Genomic DNA, 20,226 nt, shown 5'->3' with positions numbered 1-20,226 from the left:
AAGTAAATGTTCAGAATGGGCCCTGTCAGTGTTTTATTATTATATATGATGATTTGTTACTTCTGATGCAAGTATAAGCAGCATTTAATGCTGTAGCTGGTCAAGATGGAGCTAATGCGAACAAACTATTGATAAACACTGTTTGGAAGTTTTATTAATAATAATGCATCATATTTCATTAAGGTATCATATAATTTGTATGTAAAATCTTAAAGGCCATGCACACACATGGTCCAACCACACAGGTGTTTTCACATATGTTGCCTAATTAGTTAATTCTTCTACTTCTTCTTCTCCTTTGTGTTTATTGGCGAAACCTAACGATGCCTCCATCGTTACAACCCTCATGTGGATTTTGTTGTATCTGTTGGGGCGGGTAAACTTATGCAGTTATCATTCTTAGTGCATAGAGTTTGGCGAGTCTTGGTTCCAACCAACATACACCTGCCTGCAGGTCTAATCAGTCTTTAATTTGCAAAGTAACCACAGCTGTCAAATAAAAGTAAAAGACCATATTCTGAAATGTAGTGGGGTAGAAGTATAAAGTAGCATAAAATAGTCCTCAATATTGTACTTAAGTACAGTACTTGAGTAAAAGTACTTAGCTACTTTCCACCACTGCTTTTATCCTATATTGAAACATTCCTATCTTGTTGAGAGTGGGTTCTTTTTTCCCAGGATGAAAATGCCCCCATCCACGTGACACAAGAGGTCGCTGAATAATTTGATGAGTGTGAAAATGATGTGAATCACATGCTGTGGCCTTCACAGACACTTGATCTCAACCCAATTAAACCCCTGTTTGACATTTTGGAGCGACGTCTCAGACAGCACCATCAGCTGCCGTCCTCAAATCACCAAATGAGGGGAATATCTGTCGGAGGTAATGGTGTTCATTCCTCCAATGGAGTTTATAGACTTGTAGAATCTGAAGAGTATAATTAAGTTGTTCTGGCATTTCCTTTCATCTGTCACATATCTGTATATGGTACTATCACACAGGTTAATGTAGGTAATAAAATGACATATACTAGGCCATACGTAACTGTGCATTGGACTTTTCTTCATGTAGCCCTATTTTTAACCAAATTCTTTAACCACAGAGGACAGGCAAATAGCATAAGAGTGAAACTGACCTTTAATTCACCTTTGACCATCACCAACTCACCTTACATTGGGTCAGTCTCTTCTCATGCAGAGGCTCATTGCATCATATGGCATGTGAACTGTCCACTTCACTGACTTCATGAGAGCAAAATATAAAAGAAAAAAAAATATTTGTTTGCATTAAATTCTATAGGAATGTTGGCTCTGCTCCTGCTGTTCAAAAGACCATAGACTATTCATAGACTATTCTTTTTTCATGAAGCTATGAAATAAATTATATGTCTACATGTTGAACAAACTAATGTGTAGCCCTCTTTTTATATCAGGTGAAGAAATGACTACAGGGGATGAGATGCTGACAGTGGCACAGCGACAAAGGGTTTCCTGGTGTCCAGGTCTGTCATTAAAACATGGTTAACTCTCATTGTAATGCTCTTAAATATAAACACCATGTCCACAGTAGAAGCCTAGCGCTCCTTCAGTGTGATCAAGGAGATGTGTCCTGTAGAGACTTTTTTCAATTCAGCTATTGTAATGACTGATAACATTTTGTAGCTTGTAAATATTTTTATGGACGAAGGGTCTGACACGATTAAGTATTTATTTTTTTCATTTGCCACTGCGTATTAGAAACCTGTTAACAACATACATCAGTCCAAGGACAGAAGGTTTCAGGATCAGAGAAAATAGTCTGTAATGATTGAAAAGCAAATGCATCAATGTAATATTCATGAGTGTGGCTGTTTATCTCAACCTGAGTAAATGCAAACACAGACCACTGTTAAATATTTATAAGAAGTGAGAACTCTCCCCAGACACATGACAATGACCGATAAAAGACATTTTGCAAATATTTTAATGTAAATTTCCATCAGAATTTACAGCAATATATGTTAATAAATAATTCATCACAATTATACAGCCCAAATAATACATTACATAACAACTGATTGAAACAAATATGCAGGACTTCACAGCAAGTTTGCAGGGGAGACTGAACAGGTGACGCAGGAAGGGCAGGTGATTTTGGGAGATTGCTACTGCTTGTGCTTGTAAGAATGGGCTCCTGGGATTTTAATATTCAGAGGCAGAAATTATGAATTTGTGACATTGTTTTATCTGGCTTGAACAAAAATAAATCTCATCAAAAGACCAGAGGAGGTGTAGTTTATTGTTATCCACAGAGGGATAGTGTCATTCTGATGTTTATGTCACTCATAAACAATTAAGAGACTTGTTTCAAGTACTCGGAGAGTATCAAGAGAAACAATATCCTTTATTGGTCCTGAAATGGAACTGAACAATAATTTGGCTTCTTCGTTTCCTCAACAAAATCAGTTGAACTTTAGTTTTTTAAAAATAATGCCACAAGAAATCTCCTTTCAGATATCTGAAAACATTTGTAAGGTTGGACAATATGTCGTTTCACTCAAGTGATGCCAATTATAAGAACATGTGTAGTGACGCAAAAGGCCTTTTAAAAAGGCCTTTTTTCTCTTCAAGTTTTGTCAACATTTATAGGCATGTGGAGGGTTTAGGACACCGACTCTGGGATAAACCATCTGAACAAAAGTCGTGACAACTTGATAACGTTATATTTTTCTTGGTCAACCCCCAAACATTTTGACATCACGTAACATTTTTTTTTCCAAACACAACTGTCCTAACATCCTTCATTTTCTAAACATTTGTATTCTGACCAGCAGCAATTCAAACAAAACATATGGCTTCCCACAAGAAATTGGTTAAAATAACAAAACGTACAAAATTCTTCGTCTATCACAAGTGACATTACCAATGGAAAATGTATTAAACCTCAAACAAAAATTTCATTGATACCATTTGCCATTATATAGATAATATCTTTTAGATGTTTCCTATCCTCTGCAGAACGTTTACCAGCACACAAACTGCTTCATCTGTCAGATACGGTGCTCAGTAGGCAAAACGACATTACACCACACAGAGTATTTCCTCCAATTCCATTTCAAGTGCATCATATCAAGTTTAAGGCCTGAGGTGTGCTTTGATTCAACGACTCAATTTTCATTCTCTGAGTATTAACCAAGTGACCACTGCACGCTTCGTCTCTTCTCATTGCTGTCCAGAGAGGCTACAGGTTTGTGTCAAGCGATACATCTCATTAGTGTGGATCAATACAGTCGATATGATATGAGCTAAATGGTGGAAAGTCTTTAAAGCCAACTCAGGGACAAGTGGGAGTGGTTAGCGTTACTCTGACAAAGATGTTGTTACAATCCAAGGGCAGAATGAGAGAGAGTGGGAATGCCCAGACTATATGGTCACCATGGTTTACGGTTACCGTGGCAAGCATGGCAGGTAATCAGTTGAACCACTGATTGGCATGAAGTGTAACAAGACAAGGATTGGCTCCTTCATGTGCTTCAAGTGCGGAGGGTGGTCTGGCTCCAGTCCGTCCAGTCTTGTTCTTGTTACTGTTCCTTCGCTGTCAGAGGTGTATCGGTCAGAGAGTCCGTGTCAGAGGTCACCTCGGCGTGTGCCCGTTGACTTGGCCCCGGCCCCAGTGAATGTTAGGTAGTGTCAAACACCTCCTGAAGTGCTCGAGCTGGGCCTGCAGTCGCTCCCTCTCCTCTCTCACTTTCTGCCTCTGACTCACCAGCTCCTGACAAATGAAGGATGGACACGACTCTCATTACAGAACCCGAGACTTTCCGCATTAAGCTGCATCACTTACAAACCGGAGTACAAAAATAGGGAATGGGAACACTGACACTGAAAGATGAAAGTACATAAATCACAAGCACAAAGAGGCAGGCGCGCAGGTATGGACTCTGATACTTACCCCCATAGTGAGAGAGAGCTGCTCTGCAGTTCTGGTCAGATTGTAATTCTGTGCTTCAAGTCTTTTACACTGACCGTGAAGAACCTGCCTCTCTATACTCCATTCTGTACGGAGAGAAATACACAGAAAACACAAAATGATATCCATTCTAATACCTCTTTTACACAAACTACATGAGAGTACAGTGTAGTCCAGTGGCAGGCGGCCTGTGGGCTCCAATCTGGCCCTCCAACAAAAATATTTGGGCCTCAGACAAAAAGTTTTCCCTTTTATTGTTTCCATCAAAACTTCTTCATGATTTTTCATAAATCCACTGTAGATAGCAATATGAATAAAAGGCGTGTAACATCTGATAATAATCAATGATTTGCATCTCAAAAACAAATAGGTGACAGTGTAATAGAAATGAGGTGTTGATGAGATCTTTTTACTAAGGTAACAACAACACCTCAACCATAAAAGAAGCAGGTCGCTGGATAACCACACAATTACACCTCAAGTCTCATAGTGCTACACAGAACATATAGTAGTGAAGATGAAGATGATTTGTTTCCAAATGAGTATTAACAAGTCCAAACTGAATAATGGAGACCTCAGATACAGTCCTAAAACAGCCAGTTTTACAAATCTGTGTTAGTCTTACAAGAAATAAAATACTCCACAGTGCCTGTAAGACTAAGTTGGCCCCCCCAGTGAACAATGCTGAAAAAACAGGCCCACAGTTACAGACCCACCGACTGCAGACTCCTGGTGTAGTCCCTCTGAGCATCATTAACAGTAATGTGAGCAATGTAAAATATAGTTTACAAGGTGCAACTCTGTGCCTTTTACTTAAAAAGACAGCAAAGGTCATGTAGAAATAATCACATAGTTTGTCTTCCAGAGAGCACTTGCAAATGTATATTTTGTATCTGTATATTTTCCTGCTCAGTACATATCTTTATGTTATAATACGAACATTGGCCAATATATTGTTATCTGTTTTTTAACTGTTAAATATCTATATTGGGTTAGGGTTAGTAAAAAGTATTTCTCATTGAGGAAATCTCCTTTACATTATTGACTACAGTGAAAATAATAAAGAACAAATTCTAAAACCTCCAAAAGGATTAATGAGGAAACAGTCATTCAGTGAAAACTGCTATTTTGGGCTACAAACATAAAACTGACTCACCATCCACGTACTCCTGGTAGGCCTCAAAAATAGCTTCAATACCCTGCCACTTCCTTGTAGCTTCTTCCATCTCCTCCTCCTCCTCCTCCTCCTCATCTTCCTCCTCCTGACCAGACTCTTCCTCGTCCTCATCAGACAGGTTCTCCCGTGGTCCTGGAGTGTCCCTGCTGGCGGCAGGGAAATGGAAGTGATGGCCGTTGACGTGTGCAGGCTGAGGGGCATGGTTAAGATTTGAACCTTTCAGCTGAGGGATGTTGTGAGGCAACGAGCGGTCGGCCTCTGGGACACAATTTGAGACTCCTTAGAAGAAAAGAGTGACACAAAAAGGCACCGTCAGTTTTAGCAGCCATTTTTAGAACAGCACCTCTTCGATAACCTCATAAGGAGCCAATGTTGTATAGATATTTTAACTGGTATTGCACGTAAACACCACTAGGGGGCAGAACAATATAATTTCAAAACTCACAATCAAGCCTAATGGTCATGCACCTATGGGAGTGAGTGGCTAACCTTTGTTCTGCAGCGTGCTGTGTGTGGACTGCAGCACGGCCTGGTGGAAGTGCTGAGCAAAGGCCTCAGGCGTGAACCTCTCCCAGGGCCGATTCCGTCCGTTCTGCGCAGGATTGGCCTCCTTTTTCTGAAGAGAAGCAACAACGCCGCCATTCTGGAAGCCCTGGAGCTTCCTGTTAGGCTGAGCCTCCATGAATTCGACCTTTTCGTGATGAAGGGTCAAGGGTGGAGGGATGCGGGCCACGCGGGTCTCCATGGAGGGTTTGAATGTGGCGTTACGGAGGAGATGCTTCGGTTTGTGCAGGTAGGGAGGGGAGGGGCTGGGGGAGTCTGGGTACAGATGTCCATTTGATTGACACGGCAGAGGGGCAGATGAGGAGTCACCTAAAAACACATTTGCACAGTTCCTTAGAAAGAGTTTTTGCAACTTTAAACATGCATATAAATGCGTGTGTGTGTTTGCTTAGGTGTGTGTGTGTGTGTCTCACCAGCTGAGGGAGCAGGAGGACTGCTACACGGAGGTAAAGGATTATATCTGAGTGTGTCTAACGTCACAGACTTCCTCTGAATGGCCCTCAGCAGCTCCTCTGTCCTCTCCTTATCTACAGAGAAAAAGACAGAATGAGAACACCTGTCAGTCATATTTGAAAATAGGACTTAAAATATTGACTGGCACAAGGAGCTGACGGAAAAAAGATCAGCAAATGGGTGACTTGAGGTAATGTCCGGTACAACGCCACCACAGACAGACAGACTATGGCCATCAAAATTAAAGTTTAATGAAGGCTTTCAACTTTTTCAGAGGAGCAGGTCGGTTTATACAGACTTTCACCCAGATTTTATGTCCCTATTTGTCCAAAAGCTGATTAGCGCAGTTTACAGTAAACTAGGTCCTCTTGCGATGTTGACAGATCAGAAAATGCTTCCGGTAACAGAAAATTAAAAGAAGAATTGAGAGGGAGCGCAAATGAGCTGCTGATTATGCACCAGTGTCCCTCTAAGCAAGTAATAAACAACAAACATTTAAACAACAGAGAGTTTGCCCTGCAAACCGTATTTTAAAATCACATTTTTCGCCTGGATTTTTTGTATTATGATTCTTTTATCAGATTTTCATGTTTTTTTAATAAATTGCTAAAAGAAAAGACAAACCAAATTCAAGGATTTTTTAAAAAGAAGTAATGGAAAATAATGAGCCCTACGTTTATTCAACACACAATTATAAGCCTACAAAAGTAGTGTTTGTTGCAGGGTTACTGTATTAGTTATATCTTATTTTTTAACTGATACTATATTCTGACAGGCTGTGGATTAAAATCTACACTTGCTGGAGAAAGTAGAAAGTCCGGCCACAACCTCCTCTACAGATGCACCCTAACTTTAGTTTCTTCTCACCCCTCCTACACCCTCAGTAAATAATAAAACAGAGAGAAACTGCATGTTGTGTTTTTCCACAGGGGAATCACCAGAACAACTGTGAAGAGAGCTGAGTAGCACGTAGGATGTGTGAGGATAGCAAACAGGTTGTTACCTCTCCTCTGCTGTGGGCTGACATGGGAGAGGTTGAACATATGGAGGAAGTCTTTTTTCTCCTCCAGTTCGGGGGTGCTGTCCATCTGCTCGGCAGAGTACGGGGTAGTTAAGGGAGCTGTAGGTGTGGAAGGTGAAGAGGCCTTCCTCTTGCCCCGCACGGCTGGCGGGGAGAGGCTGCGCTCTCTCATCATCCTCCTCCTCTTCCTCCTCTTCCGCGCCAGAAGCTCATTGCGATGGGCGAGTGTGGTCAGACCGCACACACGCAGAAAATCTACTTTCTTTGGAGAGAGAAATTTTGGGCGGGTGAGTATCACTCTAACCAAAACTGTTCAAACCTCATATTATCTATGTTCAAGCACCTCGGAGGACGTGTCCAGTTTGAGCGGGGGCTGTTCTGTCACTCTCCTCAAATGGGATTTCACCTCCTCTTCGTCACTCTCATCATATGACTCGTCCAGGTCACAGTAAAAACCTGGTAAGAGAGAAATTATCTTTCATTATAATAAAATTGCAAGCCTATGGGTTAGTTTTACTGGCACAAGCGACGATAGCCCATCATCCTGCTCACCTCCCTCTCGGGCCTCCCTCCTCCTCTTCTCTTCCAGGTCAAGTTTGCTGAGCAGCCGGCGGTGCTGCTGGAGAACCTCGTCATACACCAGCATGCTGTCGGGCGGCTGACTCTGGCGCTCCTTCACCGGAGACGGAGAGGCCGCCTGGCACCGCCCCCCCGGGTCAGTGCAGGTACTGGGAGCAGGCAGAGGCACACAGGATCTCTGGTGGAGGTTATTGATGTGGTGCCGGTGATAGAGGCTCTGCATGGCTCTGTCCTGCTCTGCCTTGTTCCAGGAGCCTGCTTCCTGTAAACTAGCTCCCCTCAGTGAGGTGTACCTCTCTGTGCCTTCTGCCCTCCTCCTGCCTCCTTCTTCCAGCTTGTCGCCCCAGCTCAGGGGGGGTCTGTCGGCCCTGGTCAGTCCTGGAGGTGGCCTACTTGGCGGCGTAGGAGGGTTAAGTTTTCTGCGGGAGTCTGCAGGGGTGTCGACGAGGGAGGCTGGGTTCCACAGTGTAGGAGTCGGAGGGGCAGGAGGATGATGGGGACCTTTGGGGGAGATGAGGGGAGGTGGAGCACCGAGGCAGGGCGGTATATCTTTGCTGCCTGGGTTGTGATGGACTGAATTGGTTCTGTTTAAGAAAACAAAAAGCAAAATAAAAAGTACATTTAGATTCAAAGTCTCACCACACTTAGTGACATTTCAGAAGTATAAACCCTTTTTCACCTGTGGCTGTCTCTCCTCGGCTCCGCCCCTTTCCCAGGTGACCTGAGGCCCATCTCCAGCGGACCCTCCCTCTCTTGGCCTCGTTGCCGTGTTAACCACGCTGCCTCGCTGGCCCTCTGAGTCATCATGGCAGCTGCCAGAGCACCATGGATCCCTCCAGCAGAAGCAGCATGATGCTTCCCCAGGTGAGAAGGTACCAGGCTGGGCACCGGGTGTGGGATAGAGCCCCTGGAGGAGTGAAGGCCAGGCTGCAGGGACAGAGGTTTGGGTGCCGGGAAACCTGGGTGCTCTGAGTCCTTGGTTTTATCTGGAGAAACAGTGGAGTTTGGAAACCATGAATTAGTTCTTAGTGCCGACAACATTATGTCAAGGGTTGACAAGATGATGGACCACCAATAAAATGTTATCATTATAATTTTATATAGCAGCCTTACCAGTGGAAATATAAATATTTTCTTAAAGGTGGCACTATGATCAGGTACATAGAAGAATTAATCTGAGATAGTTCATCTTAAACAGCAAAACATCATGCAACAAATTTCAATGTACCGCTTCGTAGAAAGCATTAAGAGCCAAGTGCATTCACTGCTTCTGAACGACTGACTACTGTGCTATGGACCACAGCAGGTCTTGTCTTTATTCTTTCAATTCAATTCAATTGTGTAAATGTGTATGTGGTTCAAGGAAAAGCACCAAAAAGAACGCAAGAGGCTCATTGTCCTATCTTCAAGATTCATATGTAGTATACTTCTTACACAAAACCACTATGGTAAAGGTCATGGGGTCACTGTAAGCAGAAGTTTTCAACATTTGTGAAACATTTCCGCGTTCAGCACATTTCACAGCAGTCTGCCTTAGATCAGGTTAAGAGATATCTTGTGTGTGCAGTGTTGACATTTTGGCCTGAGGGTGACACCAGAGGAAAAGTCTGAAAAGCAGGTTTCAAGTTGCATTACAATTTGCCCAAAAGAAGGTGATATTTCTTGTGAACAAATGGAAATTCTGGTGTAATGGTTGAGCTAGAGGAGAGGTCGAGGCGTCACCATAATCAGTCATTGTCCATTGGGGACCATAAATATTCATACCAAATTTCATGGCAATCTGGCCAAAGCATGTCAAGATATTTGACTCTGGACCAAAGTGCCGAACAGACACGTTTTCTAAACATCGGCATCCTGTTTCCCAGAAACCAGGTGCATGTTATGTCCTGTGTGGTGTGCTTCTGTGTACCTCACCTTTGTTAACTTTTTCAGGAAGCTCAGACCAATTAACTACCACCTACAAAAAGGTCCTTCCTCCACCTCCTCACTCACTCTCTGTGCCAGCAGACTCTGCAGGAGCAGTCTTTTTAATTCATTGACTTAATAAACTTAAAATTGTGGTTCATCCAACTTTTTTTTCCTCCTTCATATTGCTTCCCCCCCTGGGCCGGGGTTGTAACACACAGAATGTCATTACAAGCAGCTTCCTAAACTCTGGGTATCTGGTTGTGTGCGTGTGCATGTGTGTGTGTGTGTTTGTTCGTGTGTAGGTACCCAGCCTGTTCGGGGTCAGCCTCTCCCCTGGCCTGGCCCTGTCCTCCGGTGGTGCCCTCCGAGCCTGCAGCTCAGCCAGGTAGTGGCTCTCCGCCGCTCTGACCATCTGCTGCTGTCTCTCCCTCTGCCTCTCCTTCTGTCTGTCCAGCTCTCTCTCCCGCTCTCTCCCCCTCTCCTCCTCCCGCTCTCTCTCCCTGTCCCGCTCCCGCTCTCGTTCCAGCCCTGCCTCGCGCTCCCTTTCTTTCTCTCGTTCACGCTCTTGCTGTCTCTCTCGCTGGCGGAGCTCATTCTCCATCTGCAGCCTGTGGGGGAGGTTGACAAGTACGCACACGCACACACACACACATACACATACACAGGGGGAGAAGGTGAGAGATGCAACACCCAACATGAGGCAGATATTAACCACACACTGCTGAACCTCACACAAACATTTCTGCTCAAACACACACACACTCGCAGAAACACACACACAAATATGCACACACACTATCCACTTACCATGAGGAAAATAATCCATACACAGCATGACTGAGCAAGAGCAGATGAACACTTAATAGGTATCCACAGGAAAAGGACACACACACGCGCACACACACACAACAGAACACATTCAATCAATAGCACACAAACAAACCTACAGGATACGCAGGAGCCATTACAGAGCCAGACGATAAATACCATCCATTTCAAACACAAACATTTCCCCCGCGCATTATTCCACAGGGAAACAATGTGTACTGTGAAACTGAGAACAGAGCTCAAAGTACTGAAACTAAATAGAGAGAAAGAAAGAAAGAAAGAAAGAAGGAAAGAAAGACAGAAAGAAAGAAAGAAGGAGGGGGTACAGGAAGACTTCCTTATGTGCTTGTGTGTGAGATTTTATGTGTGCACTGGCTTGCATATGCATGTGTATGGGTGTGCAGTGTGTGTGTTTGTGTGTGTGTGTGTGTGTGTGTGTGTGTGTGTGTGTGTGTGAAGGGCAGTGTGTGTGATGAGTGTATAGGAGGCACTGTGGGGTGTGTGCTAAAAATATCACACACTCAGCAACCTGTGCCTACCCTGCAGAGAGAGATTACACAGCCCTGCAGACAGAGAGAGAGAGAGAGAGAGAGAGACAGAGAGAGAGAGAGAGAGAGAGAGACAGAGACAGAGAGAGAGAGGGGGAAGGAAAGAGTGAGCATGCATATGTGTGTGTGTGTGTGTGTGTTACCTCTCAGCTAGCGCTGTGTGGTTTAGTTCCCCGGGGTAGCGGCCTCCAGGCAGGTGCAAGTGGAGGGCAGAGGGGTGGAGAGGAGGGAAGGCGCCCCCCGCAGGCACAGAGTAGAACTGCGATCGCAGCGCAGAAAGACACAGAGACTCCTCCATCCTGTGACGGCAAGACAGACAGAGGCGAACAAGTCAGACTTTATCTGCACAGGCCAAGAGTGGAATAGGTGGAAGGTTACCTGAGACATGAAGGTAACATCGCAGCAGTGGAGGTGAAAGGATGAAGGTATAACGGGGAAATTAATAATAACAGAAATCTGATTTAAGGCAGGAAGTTAAACAGGGTATTTACAGTAGTACTCCCAATGGACATATGATGAACTTTTCACCCCTGCTTTTAATAAAAGACAAGTATATTAATTAAAAAAATTTGATTACCCATTTTAAAGCACCATAAATTGTATTATTTCACCTTTTATTGTAGTTTGTGCTTTTTACAATGCTGTTTCATTCTGTTATTTCCTTAACACTTTGTATTACTCTGTGTATGAACTGTGTTATTCAAATAATGTTTCCTTGCCTTGCTGCCTACTGTAAATCTCCCAAAAACTTGGTGTATTCTTTTAAAAACTGAAATGGGCAGTGAACACAGGTAGGATGGTAGGAGGATCTAAGATGGTGGGTTGGTGTAATTTGGGTTAAGTAGTGTTTTAGTCACGTTAGAAGATGGTGTGTTGTATAGTTTAGCATTTGTACCATAACGTTCCCAAAATGCCCTTGAGATTTCCCCTTAAAAACTTTGGTTGCTGATTGAGAGTTTAAGGTGGTGTGGTTACCTTGGTAAGGACAGCGGGTGGTGCAGGTAGGCAGGATGATAGTAAGCAGCAGCAGCTGCGGCGTGGGCAGCGGCAGCAGGGTCGAGACTCAGCTGTAGAGAGGTCAGTCGGAGGTCATCTGAGGTGGCGAAGGGCCGGAGCGCTCTCAGGTACTCCTCTGGGATGGCACCCGAGGGAACCACAGGGTGCATCTGCCCGGGCAAACTGCAGAACGAGTGCACACGGCATTAATGTAAAAATGTTTTTCATTTCATGTGGCTTCAAATGCGTTCTGTATGAAGACTTTTAGGGGTTATAAACAAAATGTGAGTTGCACTTACCTAAGGCTCTGTATTCTGGGGTCTTGCATGACGGAGCTGGCGGTGAGGCCAAAGGGGTGAGTCAGGGGGTGAGGTGAAGGGGTGGGCGGAGTCCTCTTATCCTGTTGTGGCTGGGTGCTCTCAGCACCCAAACGCTCCCTACCGAGTCCCTGAACACTCGGCTCAGCCTGGCAGGGAGACAGGCAGACAGTGTGAGAGCAGACATTACTATGTATATCCACAGGGTTTGAGTGTGTGCTTGATTGAAATTGAGCAGAAAGAAGTTGAGGAGAAGAGGAGAGGGAAATGAGATGGAGCGACTGTGTAAAACCCCCCCAAGCTGCACCCAGAGGCTCAGCGGAGTGGAAAAGTGGGTCTGATATGTCATAACAGGTCAAGATCAAAGTGGAAAGATGATCCTAATATCTGGTCAACTGCTCTCTCCTTCATCTCTCTCTCTCTCTCTCTCTCTCTCTCTCTCTCTCTCTCTCTAAGAGCTTCCCACTCAGAGGATTTGTTCGCCACAAAGTTGTGTTTGATCTTTGATTGATCATAGTCAAATTCCAAACTTCAAATCACCGCCATGACAAAACCACCCAAACTAAAAAAGGATGTTTCCCGAACTTGCATATTACATTACATTACAGTAAATAGTGACACAGTTGGCAAGGATGCATACCATGTGTGTGTTCTGGGCTTGGATCTGTCCCAGTTTGCTTAATATGTCATGTGTCATTATTCTATTCTCTCTCCAAAAGTCTCAACCAAAGAGGCAAAATGCCAAAAGATAATCTTAAAGAGAGTCTACAGCCATGCTAGCAGCTCTGAGGCTGGACACAGCACCGCCTAAATTTTAGCTAAATGCTAATGTCAGTATGCGAACAATCGCTCACAATGACAATGCTAACATGCTGATGTATTGCACGTATAATGTTTCCCATGTTCATCATCTTAGTACAGCTGAGGCTGAACGTCTTTAGTTTTTCAGGTGTTTGGCCATAAACCAAAGTTTGGGACTAATTAAGTTTTTGAAAAGATGAAAAGTGAGGGGAACGCCAGTCATTCCCCTGAATGTAATGACAATTCATCCAATAGTTAGATAGAGTGACAGCCAGCTTGGGTAAAAATGTTTACATTTCAACACCAAAACAACATCGGGAAAAAACCTTTGCAGACACTGATTTTTCCAGTAAAAAGAAGAAATAGCCGCCAGGAAAGCTTTGGCTATAGTATGTTAATAAGAAGAAAACATACATTTCCACTATAATGTGTCAGATCTTGTTTCTATAGCAACAGGCAGCAATACAGGTCAGACAGACCGCGGTCAAACCACAAACAAATGACCTCTCCCAGCAACACCCGATCTGCTACCTTAGTTAAAACTATGTCACTTGACTTGCAGTGACCCGCAGTCTCTGTGCTTTGAATATGTTTGAATAGTTTTGAATGTGCCACTCATTGAAAGCAGATTCAAACCGGTGATGAATCCTATCACTCTCTCTCTCTCTCTCTCTCTCTATCATTCAGCAATCTTCACTGCTTCATAATGAGAAGGGGAGACGACACACGGAGGGCCTGGAGAGCGGCCATCACATTCCTTGACCTCTGACCCCGCAGACAGCCAGCAGCCTTCACAGATGCAGAAACAAAACATCCACAAACAGTCTGTTTCTTTTGCTTAAGTCAGTCCTGTCCTCTGTCTTTCTCTGTTCCAGGACAAGCTGTGCACAGTAAGGACAAATACTGAATCCACGCACAGCTTTAGAGCCCTCTCTCTGTCGCTCTCCTGCTCATTCTTACTCTCCCTCCCCTCCTTTCTTAACATCCTATTCTCTATTTTCCTGCCTCCCTCCCTCCTTCTTTCCCTCCGAATGTCTGAATGGGAGCCCCAGGCAGGCAGAGCCACAGAGTGTTCTTTGTGAAGGGGGAGAAAGGCAGCTCTGATCCAGGGGGAAGTGGCTACTGTGGGGGCTAACCCCTGCATTGTGTGAGGGGCCTGGTTCCTCGCCCCACCTTAAATTCACTCACACACACACACCCACAAGCAAACACATCCACAGACGCGCACACACATACACGGGTCCCTCTTCACATCCTAAGCCTTTTGTGGTGAAGGGTCAAGTACACACACACATATGCGCACACATACACACACAAACACTGCAGGAAGCTGAACACAATAGGTGCCAGTCTCTGCAGCCGCCAGTGTTTCTTCACAAACCCCTCATGTGTTGCTGAAAAAAGACATGGACTGATTAGCGAGAGGAAGAGGGGGTGAGGCAGAGGGATGAAAGCATGAATATGAAAGAATGAGACAAGACAGAGGAAGAGAGAGTGGGGGGATGGCTGGTTTTGACAGTTAGATGTTGACAAGCACGGGGACTATTTCTTTAATGGAGAGAGCAGCAGCAGGACGGTTAAAGGAGACAGAAAGAGGCAGACGACTCATCTGTGTGGAGAGAAAGCACGAGGGAGAGAGAGAAAGAGAGAGAGAGAGAGAGAGAGAGAGAGAGAGAGAGAGAGAGAGAGAGAGAGAGAGAGAGAATTGAGAAAAGGAGAAACCAACAAGACACAGGAACAAAAACTACAGATACACCAAGCAAGAACAGCAGGTGCGACGGTTTGATGAACGTCGCGTCTTACCTGTCGTCCGTCAGCCCTCCACAGGCCGTTGCTGGTCTTGGTGGGGGCAATGGTGACTACGGGAGGGGTACTGGGGACACCGTGGCCCCTGGTCTGGCCCAGGAGGGGCCCTAATGAGCCCCGCTTAGGGGTCGTGACTGGCGAGCTGTGGCTGGTGGCCGGAGAAGAGACCGGGGACGACTCACCGCTGGCGGCAGACCCTGGAGGCGGGGAGAGAGACGGGGTTAATGACAGCGGGAGAGGCAGGAATAAACTGCAGCTATCAGACGGCTGATCAGATTAAAAAGATATCAGGATCAAACAATCCCCCCGTGACATAATACAGATGGTACACAAAAAGAGAAAAGCTAACTTTTTTTCATCAGTGTGCTGGCCTGCGACGAGGTAAACAGTGATTGAATCATTTCGATGAAAAGCATTTTGGCAAAAATGTGACAGAAATAAAGGAAAGTGTAAAAAGACACACGAGGTAGAAGAGATGAGGAAAATGAAAGTGTGTGTGAAGCAAAATGACAAATATCAGAAATGGAGAGAAGGAAGGAAGGATGTCATAAACAAAGGTGTTAAAAAGAGGCTGGGGTGTGACACGGCGAAGAGGGTGGTGTTAAATGTGATAAAAAGAGAGTATGTGTGTGTGTTGTCTGTGACACACACACACACACACACACACAGAAAACAAACACATTCAGAGAAGGTAAGAAGGACGAAATGAATTAGATCATGTAGAGTGGGTAGAGAAAGAGCTATAGGGAGAGAACGAGATGGTGAGAGAGGGCGAGAGAGAGAGAGAGAGCTTGTTATAATTGACTGTAATTAGATTCTCATTATTAGGAGATGAATGGAAACGGATGAAGGAAGAGGCAGAGAGGGAGGGGTCAGAATAGGTCAGCTCTTATTCAACACCTTCATTAGGACACCAATGAGCTGAGTGAGGACACACACACACACACACACATACATACATACACACACAACCAAAGAGCTACCAGGCAGCAAAACGTTTCACATTAATCCACAAAACACAACCTTGGTCTGTGAAATGATCTACTTACACAGTTACTGGCACTGTGTTGCGATACACTGTCCAATTTTCAGCGTCATTAATGCCTCGTTCACATTTTGGGAAACGCGCTTATTTGCTTTCTGGCGGAGAGTTAGATGAAGCGACGGATACCTCTCCCACGTCTGTATGGTACATATGACCACCGCCAGTTAGCTTAGCTTAGCATAAACACTGGAATCAGGGGGAAACAGCCTAGCCAGCACCTCTAAAGCTCACTGAGTAACATGTTATATCCCATTTGTTTAATCCGTACAAACTGTTTCACAGGGACATAAGCTTATTCCCTTTTCTCCATATGAAAAGGAAGTAAGTGAATATCCTAAAATGTTGAGCTATTCCTTTGATTTAGTTTTTACAGCTCAGTTTCTTGGTTTAGAGGTGACACAAAACAACGAAAATCTTTCTGGGTGTGACCAATAAAGAAGAGTCTGCTGTGTGTGTGTGTGTGTGTGTGTGTGTGTGTGTGTTCAGGACCATGTTGTATCTCCAGGGCCAGGAGCCGCTGGTTTTTAAAGAGGGTTAAATCACAGCTCACCTCTGGGATCCTCAGCCTGTTTGGCCAGTTTACGCAGGGCAGCAGCGAATCCGGAGTTTGCAGATTGGGCAACTGCGTTCCCATTGGTTAGTGGGCTGAGGGGACTGACGGTAGCCGTGGTGCGAGTTGCCGTGGAGATCATTCCTAATGATGGTGATTTATTGGACTCATGGTTCATACCTGAGGAGGAGAGTGGGAGGAAATATATGAGGAGCGTTGATATATGGATGAATTGTACCAGGAAGTTTTTAAATAAAACACAGACAATCCAGTTAGCAAAAATGTGTCATTCTTCTGTCAACAGGGGAATTCGATTACCACCACATGTAGCTTTTAATCATTTTGTAAGAAAAAGCATCAGTTTTTGAACACAGGTGGTGATTGAAAGAATGAAACTCATCACACGCGAGTGCTCAAAGAGAATGAACACAAAGTGCGTGTGTGTGTGTGTGTGTGTTTCTGCCTTTGTGTCTGGACGTCATAGTGAGCGTATACGCGTGGGTCAGCTCCACTAGAGATAGAGTGGAGGGAGTAGAGCTGTGTCAAATAGAGCGGTGACCCTAATAGCAAATCACACACATGAGTGCACACATGTCCATTTCCTCAAGGGAGCCAGCCAACACATCTTAAGACCTCGGGAGTGTCTACACGCAAACATTATTAAGTATCACTGCAGTTTTACACTCTCACACATGCAAATAAACACACACACACACACACACACACACACACACACACACAGATGATTAGCAAACTCATCGATCTGCTGAATAGTGGACACACTTAAGAGTGTGTTACAGTAACCTTTGTCTTCACCCTCTACCCTCTTACTGACCCACTAATGTTAATTACAGCTGGAATTAGCCAGCAGCCCCCCTGCCTGCTACAGCAATGACCTCATTACCACCATAACACACACAACCACCTTTCAAACACTCATACACACACACACATATATATACCACAGGAAGAGCAAACAAACAGCCAAAGCAGAAAACACACTCATGAAAAATTCATACGTTGCACATTGAACGCCGTTATTGAGTGTTCTGCTCATCACACAGACGATTTTAAAGAAGTGCAAGAAAAAAGGCCGGTCAGATCTCAAGAGTTTGTTCCTTGAAAGTATCTTAAATCTCATACGCACAGACTTCACATTAGACTTTCTACCTGCCAGCTTTCACACATGTGAGCAAAAACAGGCAGAGGCAGCTCTGCAGTGATAAACAGAGAGAGAGATGGCGATATATGAAGGGGAGAGGAAAACAAAAGTTTGATTGAAAAGATTGTTATGTGAAATCATGTAAACCATCAGGGGAAACATATCTGTACATTTCTTTTGCATGTTTTGAAAATTTGAAACCATTAGAGTTTAAAATGTTATCAAAGTTTTTAAAAAGCTATTCCAGGTTTTGTGACCCTGCCAGCTTTCCTCAATTTGTTACCAGCTGCCACAAAGCAACACAGACAGACTACAAATAACCTGACAACCTGCACCAAACTGCTCTGGATGACATATCTAATGTGTGTTATGTGTACAATTAACATGTATGAGGCTTCCGACATGTATGAAGTATTTATACACCAGAGGACGTATGATTTTCTTGAATGTTCACTGTTCCTTTCTTAAATAACCTGTTTCTAGTGTAACTTCTTTCCTTTTTCTTTATTCACTGTCTTTCTTTGTTTCTTTGGCCACACTTATGTATTTACATGCCACGCCAATAAAGCAAATTGAAATTGAAACAGACAGAAGGGAAAGAGAGATGAAGAGAGTAAAAGCTCAGTTCCTGACAGGCTGTGTGTGTGTGTGTGTGTGTGTGTGTGTGTGTGTGTGTGTGTGTGTGTGTGTGTGTGTGTGTGTGTCTATATCTCTGTCTCTGCTGAGCCCAGCAGTCAAGGGAGAGATGATAAGACAGTTTCTATCGACTCTTTCTCTCCCTCCCTCCTCTCTACTCACTCACTCTTTCCTTCCCGTCTCTCCTCTCTCTCCCCTCTCTCGTTTATCTCAGCGTACTGGAGCTTATTTAACAAAAGCCAACACACATAATCTCCTCTCTGTTTCTTGCTTTCTTTCTTCCTTTTTTTTGCCACAATCTTTTCTTACAGGCTATTCCTCTGATATTTATCCGTGTCATTCACAAACACATGCTAACATATGCATGTGCACATAATTCAAACATGCAAACAGAAACACTCACCCTCCCGCTCACTGTTCTCCTCCTGCTCGTCGTCTTTCTGCTCCTCTGTGAGACTCTTTCTCTCTCTCCCTCTCAGCCTTGCAGCTGCTACGTGGTCACGTGACCTCTTTTCTATCCACTTCCCCCCTCCTCCTTCCCCTCTCCATCCACCGTCCCCCCTCCTCCTCCTCCTCCTTCCCCTCCCTCTCCATCTATCACCCTCTCCATCCCACCTCCTCCTCCTCCTCCTCCTCGTCTTCTCTCCTCTCTGTCACTCCTTTTATCTTTCCATTTTCTCTCCTTAGCTGTCCCTTCTCTCTCTCTCTCAAACTGTGCTCTCTGTCATTTTCTTTTCTCTCTTCATTCTTCATCCTTCCTCCTTTTGGCTCGCACTCCCGGGAGGGTGGAGGGTGGTGGTGGTGGGGGGTGGCGGCGGGGGGGGAGTAGAAAGAGGAGGAGGAGGAGGGTTTTATGGTGATGACGGGAGGGTGGGTGTGTGGTTTGAGCTGTGTGTGTGTGTGTGTGTGTGTGTGTGTGTGTGTGTGGCAGAGGGTAGTGTTAACCCTCCATCCATCACTCTGTCTCTCTGCTAGTCAGCTCTGTCTGCTTTGGGGACAGAGGGGCGAGGTGGGGGAGGGGAGGTTTCTGACAGTGACCTTTCACCCTTCACCTCTGACCTCCGCTGCCCCTGGACAGCAGGGCGTTGGAGGGTGAAACACTCAACAGCCCTAAATACAAATTAAGACATTTAACTCCCTTTAGGAATCTTTTTTAAAAGTGATGACTGAATGAATAAACACAACTAAAAGGCCACGCAAGCAGCCCCATGAGGCAGTAATGCTCATTGCACACCGGAAAACAGTTTCGCTATTCGTATCAACATTGGGGCAAAAACGTGTAGGTTTGGATTGAGGATGGTGTCAGTGAAAGGACACGTTACCACGTTACTGTACAGTGGCCATTATATAGGTGCTCTTTGAGCTGCAGTTACCATGTTACAAACAGGCTCACATACTAACATATACAAACATTGTTACAAAAATGATGACAATTAGCATATTAGCACTAAAGGTGTAAAAAGGAGGCATGAGTGCATACAAAGACAATGGAAAGAAATGCAAGGATGCAAATTCTCTCTAGGAAGCTCAAGCATGTCGAAAATGTTTCAGTATCTTGAGGTTGAATGACTGTGCTTCATGAGCGTACAGAGGAAATAGGAAAAACTAAAACTAACTAAAACCAAGGAGGTCTGGAGAAAAGAGAGAACCGCTGTTGATCTCAGTCTGAGCTGTCAGACAAACACAAACAGCTGCACCTCGCTTTAACTTGTTAGCGTTTACAAGCATGCTAACATGCAACAAAGCTACACACATAGTAAGATTCAGCATGTTAGCATTAATCTCAACTGAAGCTATTCGTTTTAAAGGTATCTTTCCTGAAATAGAGTTTTGAACAAGTGTAAAATTTTACCTGCTAGTGGCACTAAATGAAAAGTCAGGCAATC

At 44.4% G+C, this 20,226-nt stretch overlaps 1 protein-coding gene across 1 annotated transcript; it reads right to left on the bottom strand.

The window, feature by feature from the left end:
* Positions 1-3,613: 3,613 nt before the first annotated feature.
* LOC139286727 (genetic suppressor element 1-like) lies at positions 3,614-18,950 on the bottom strand. Its single transcript, XM_070907628.1, is given in 17 exon segments — positions 3,614-3,751; positions 3,932-4,035; positions 5,106-5,405; positions 5,616-5,999; positions 6,104-6,217; positions 7,147-7,426; positions 7,508-7,620; positions 7,717-8,327; positions 8,423-8,729; positions 9,958-10,259; positions 11,171-11,326; positions 12,003-12,206; positions 12,323-12,489; positions 14,945-15,144; positions 16,543-16,722; positions 18,744-18,909; positions 18,912-18,950. Coding segments are annotated over 17 exon segments (3,765 nt in total).
* Between the last annotated feature and the right edge of the window lie 1,276 nt (positions 18,951-20,226).

The sequence above is a fragment of the Enoplosus armatus genome, chromosome 6, assembly GCF_043641665.1.
Source record: "Enoplosus armatus isolate fEnoArm2 chromosome 6, fEnoArm2.hap1, whole genome shotgun sequence".
Taxonomy (NCBI): domain Eukaryota; kingdom Metazoa; phylum Chordata; class Actinopteri; order Centrarchiformes; family Enoplosidae; genus Enoplosus; species Enoplosus armatus.
Note: the sequence above shows the minus strand (reverse complement) of the source record. Positions and strands in the feature narration are given on the sequence as shown.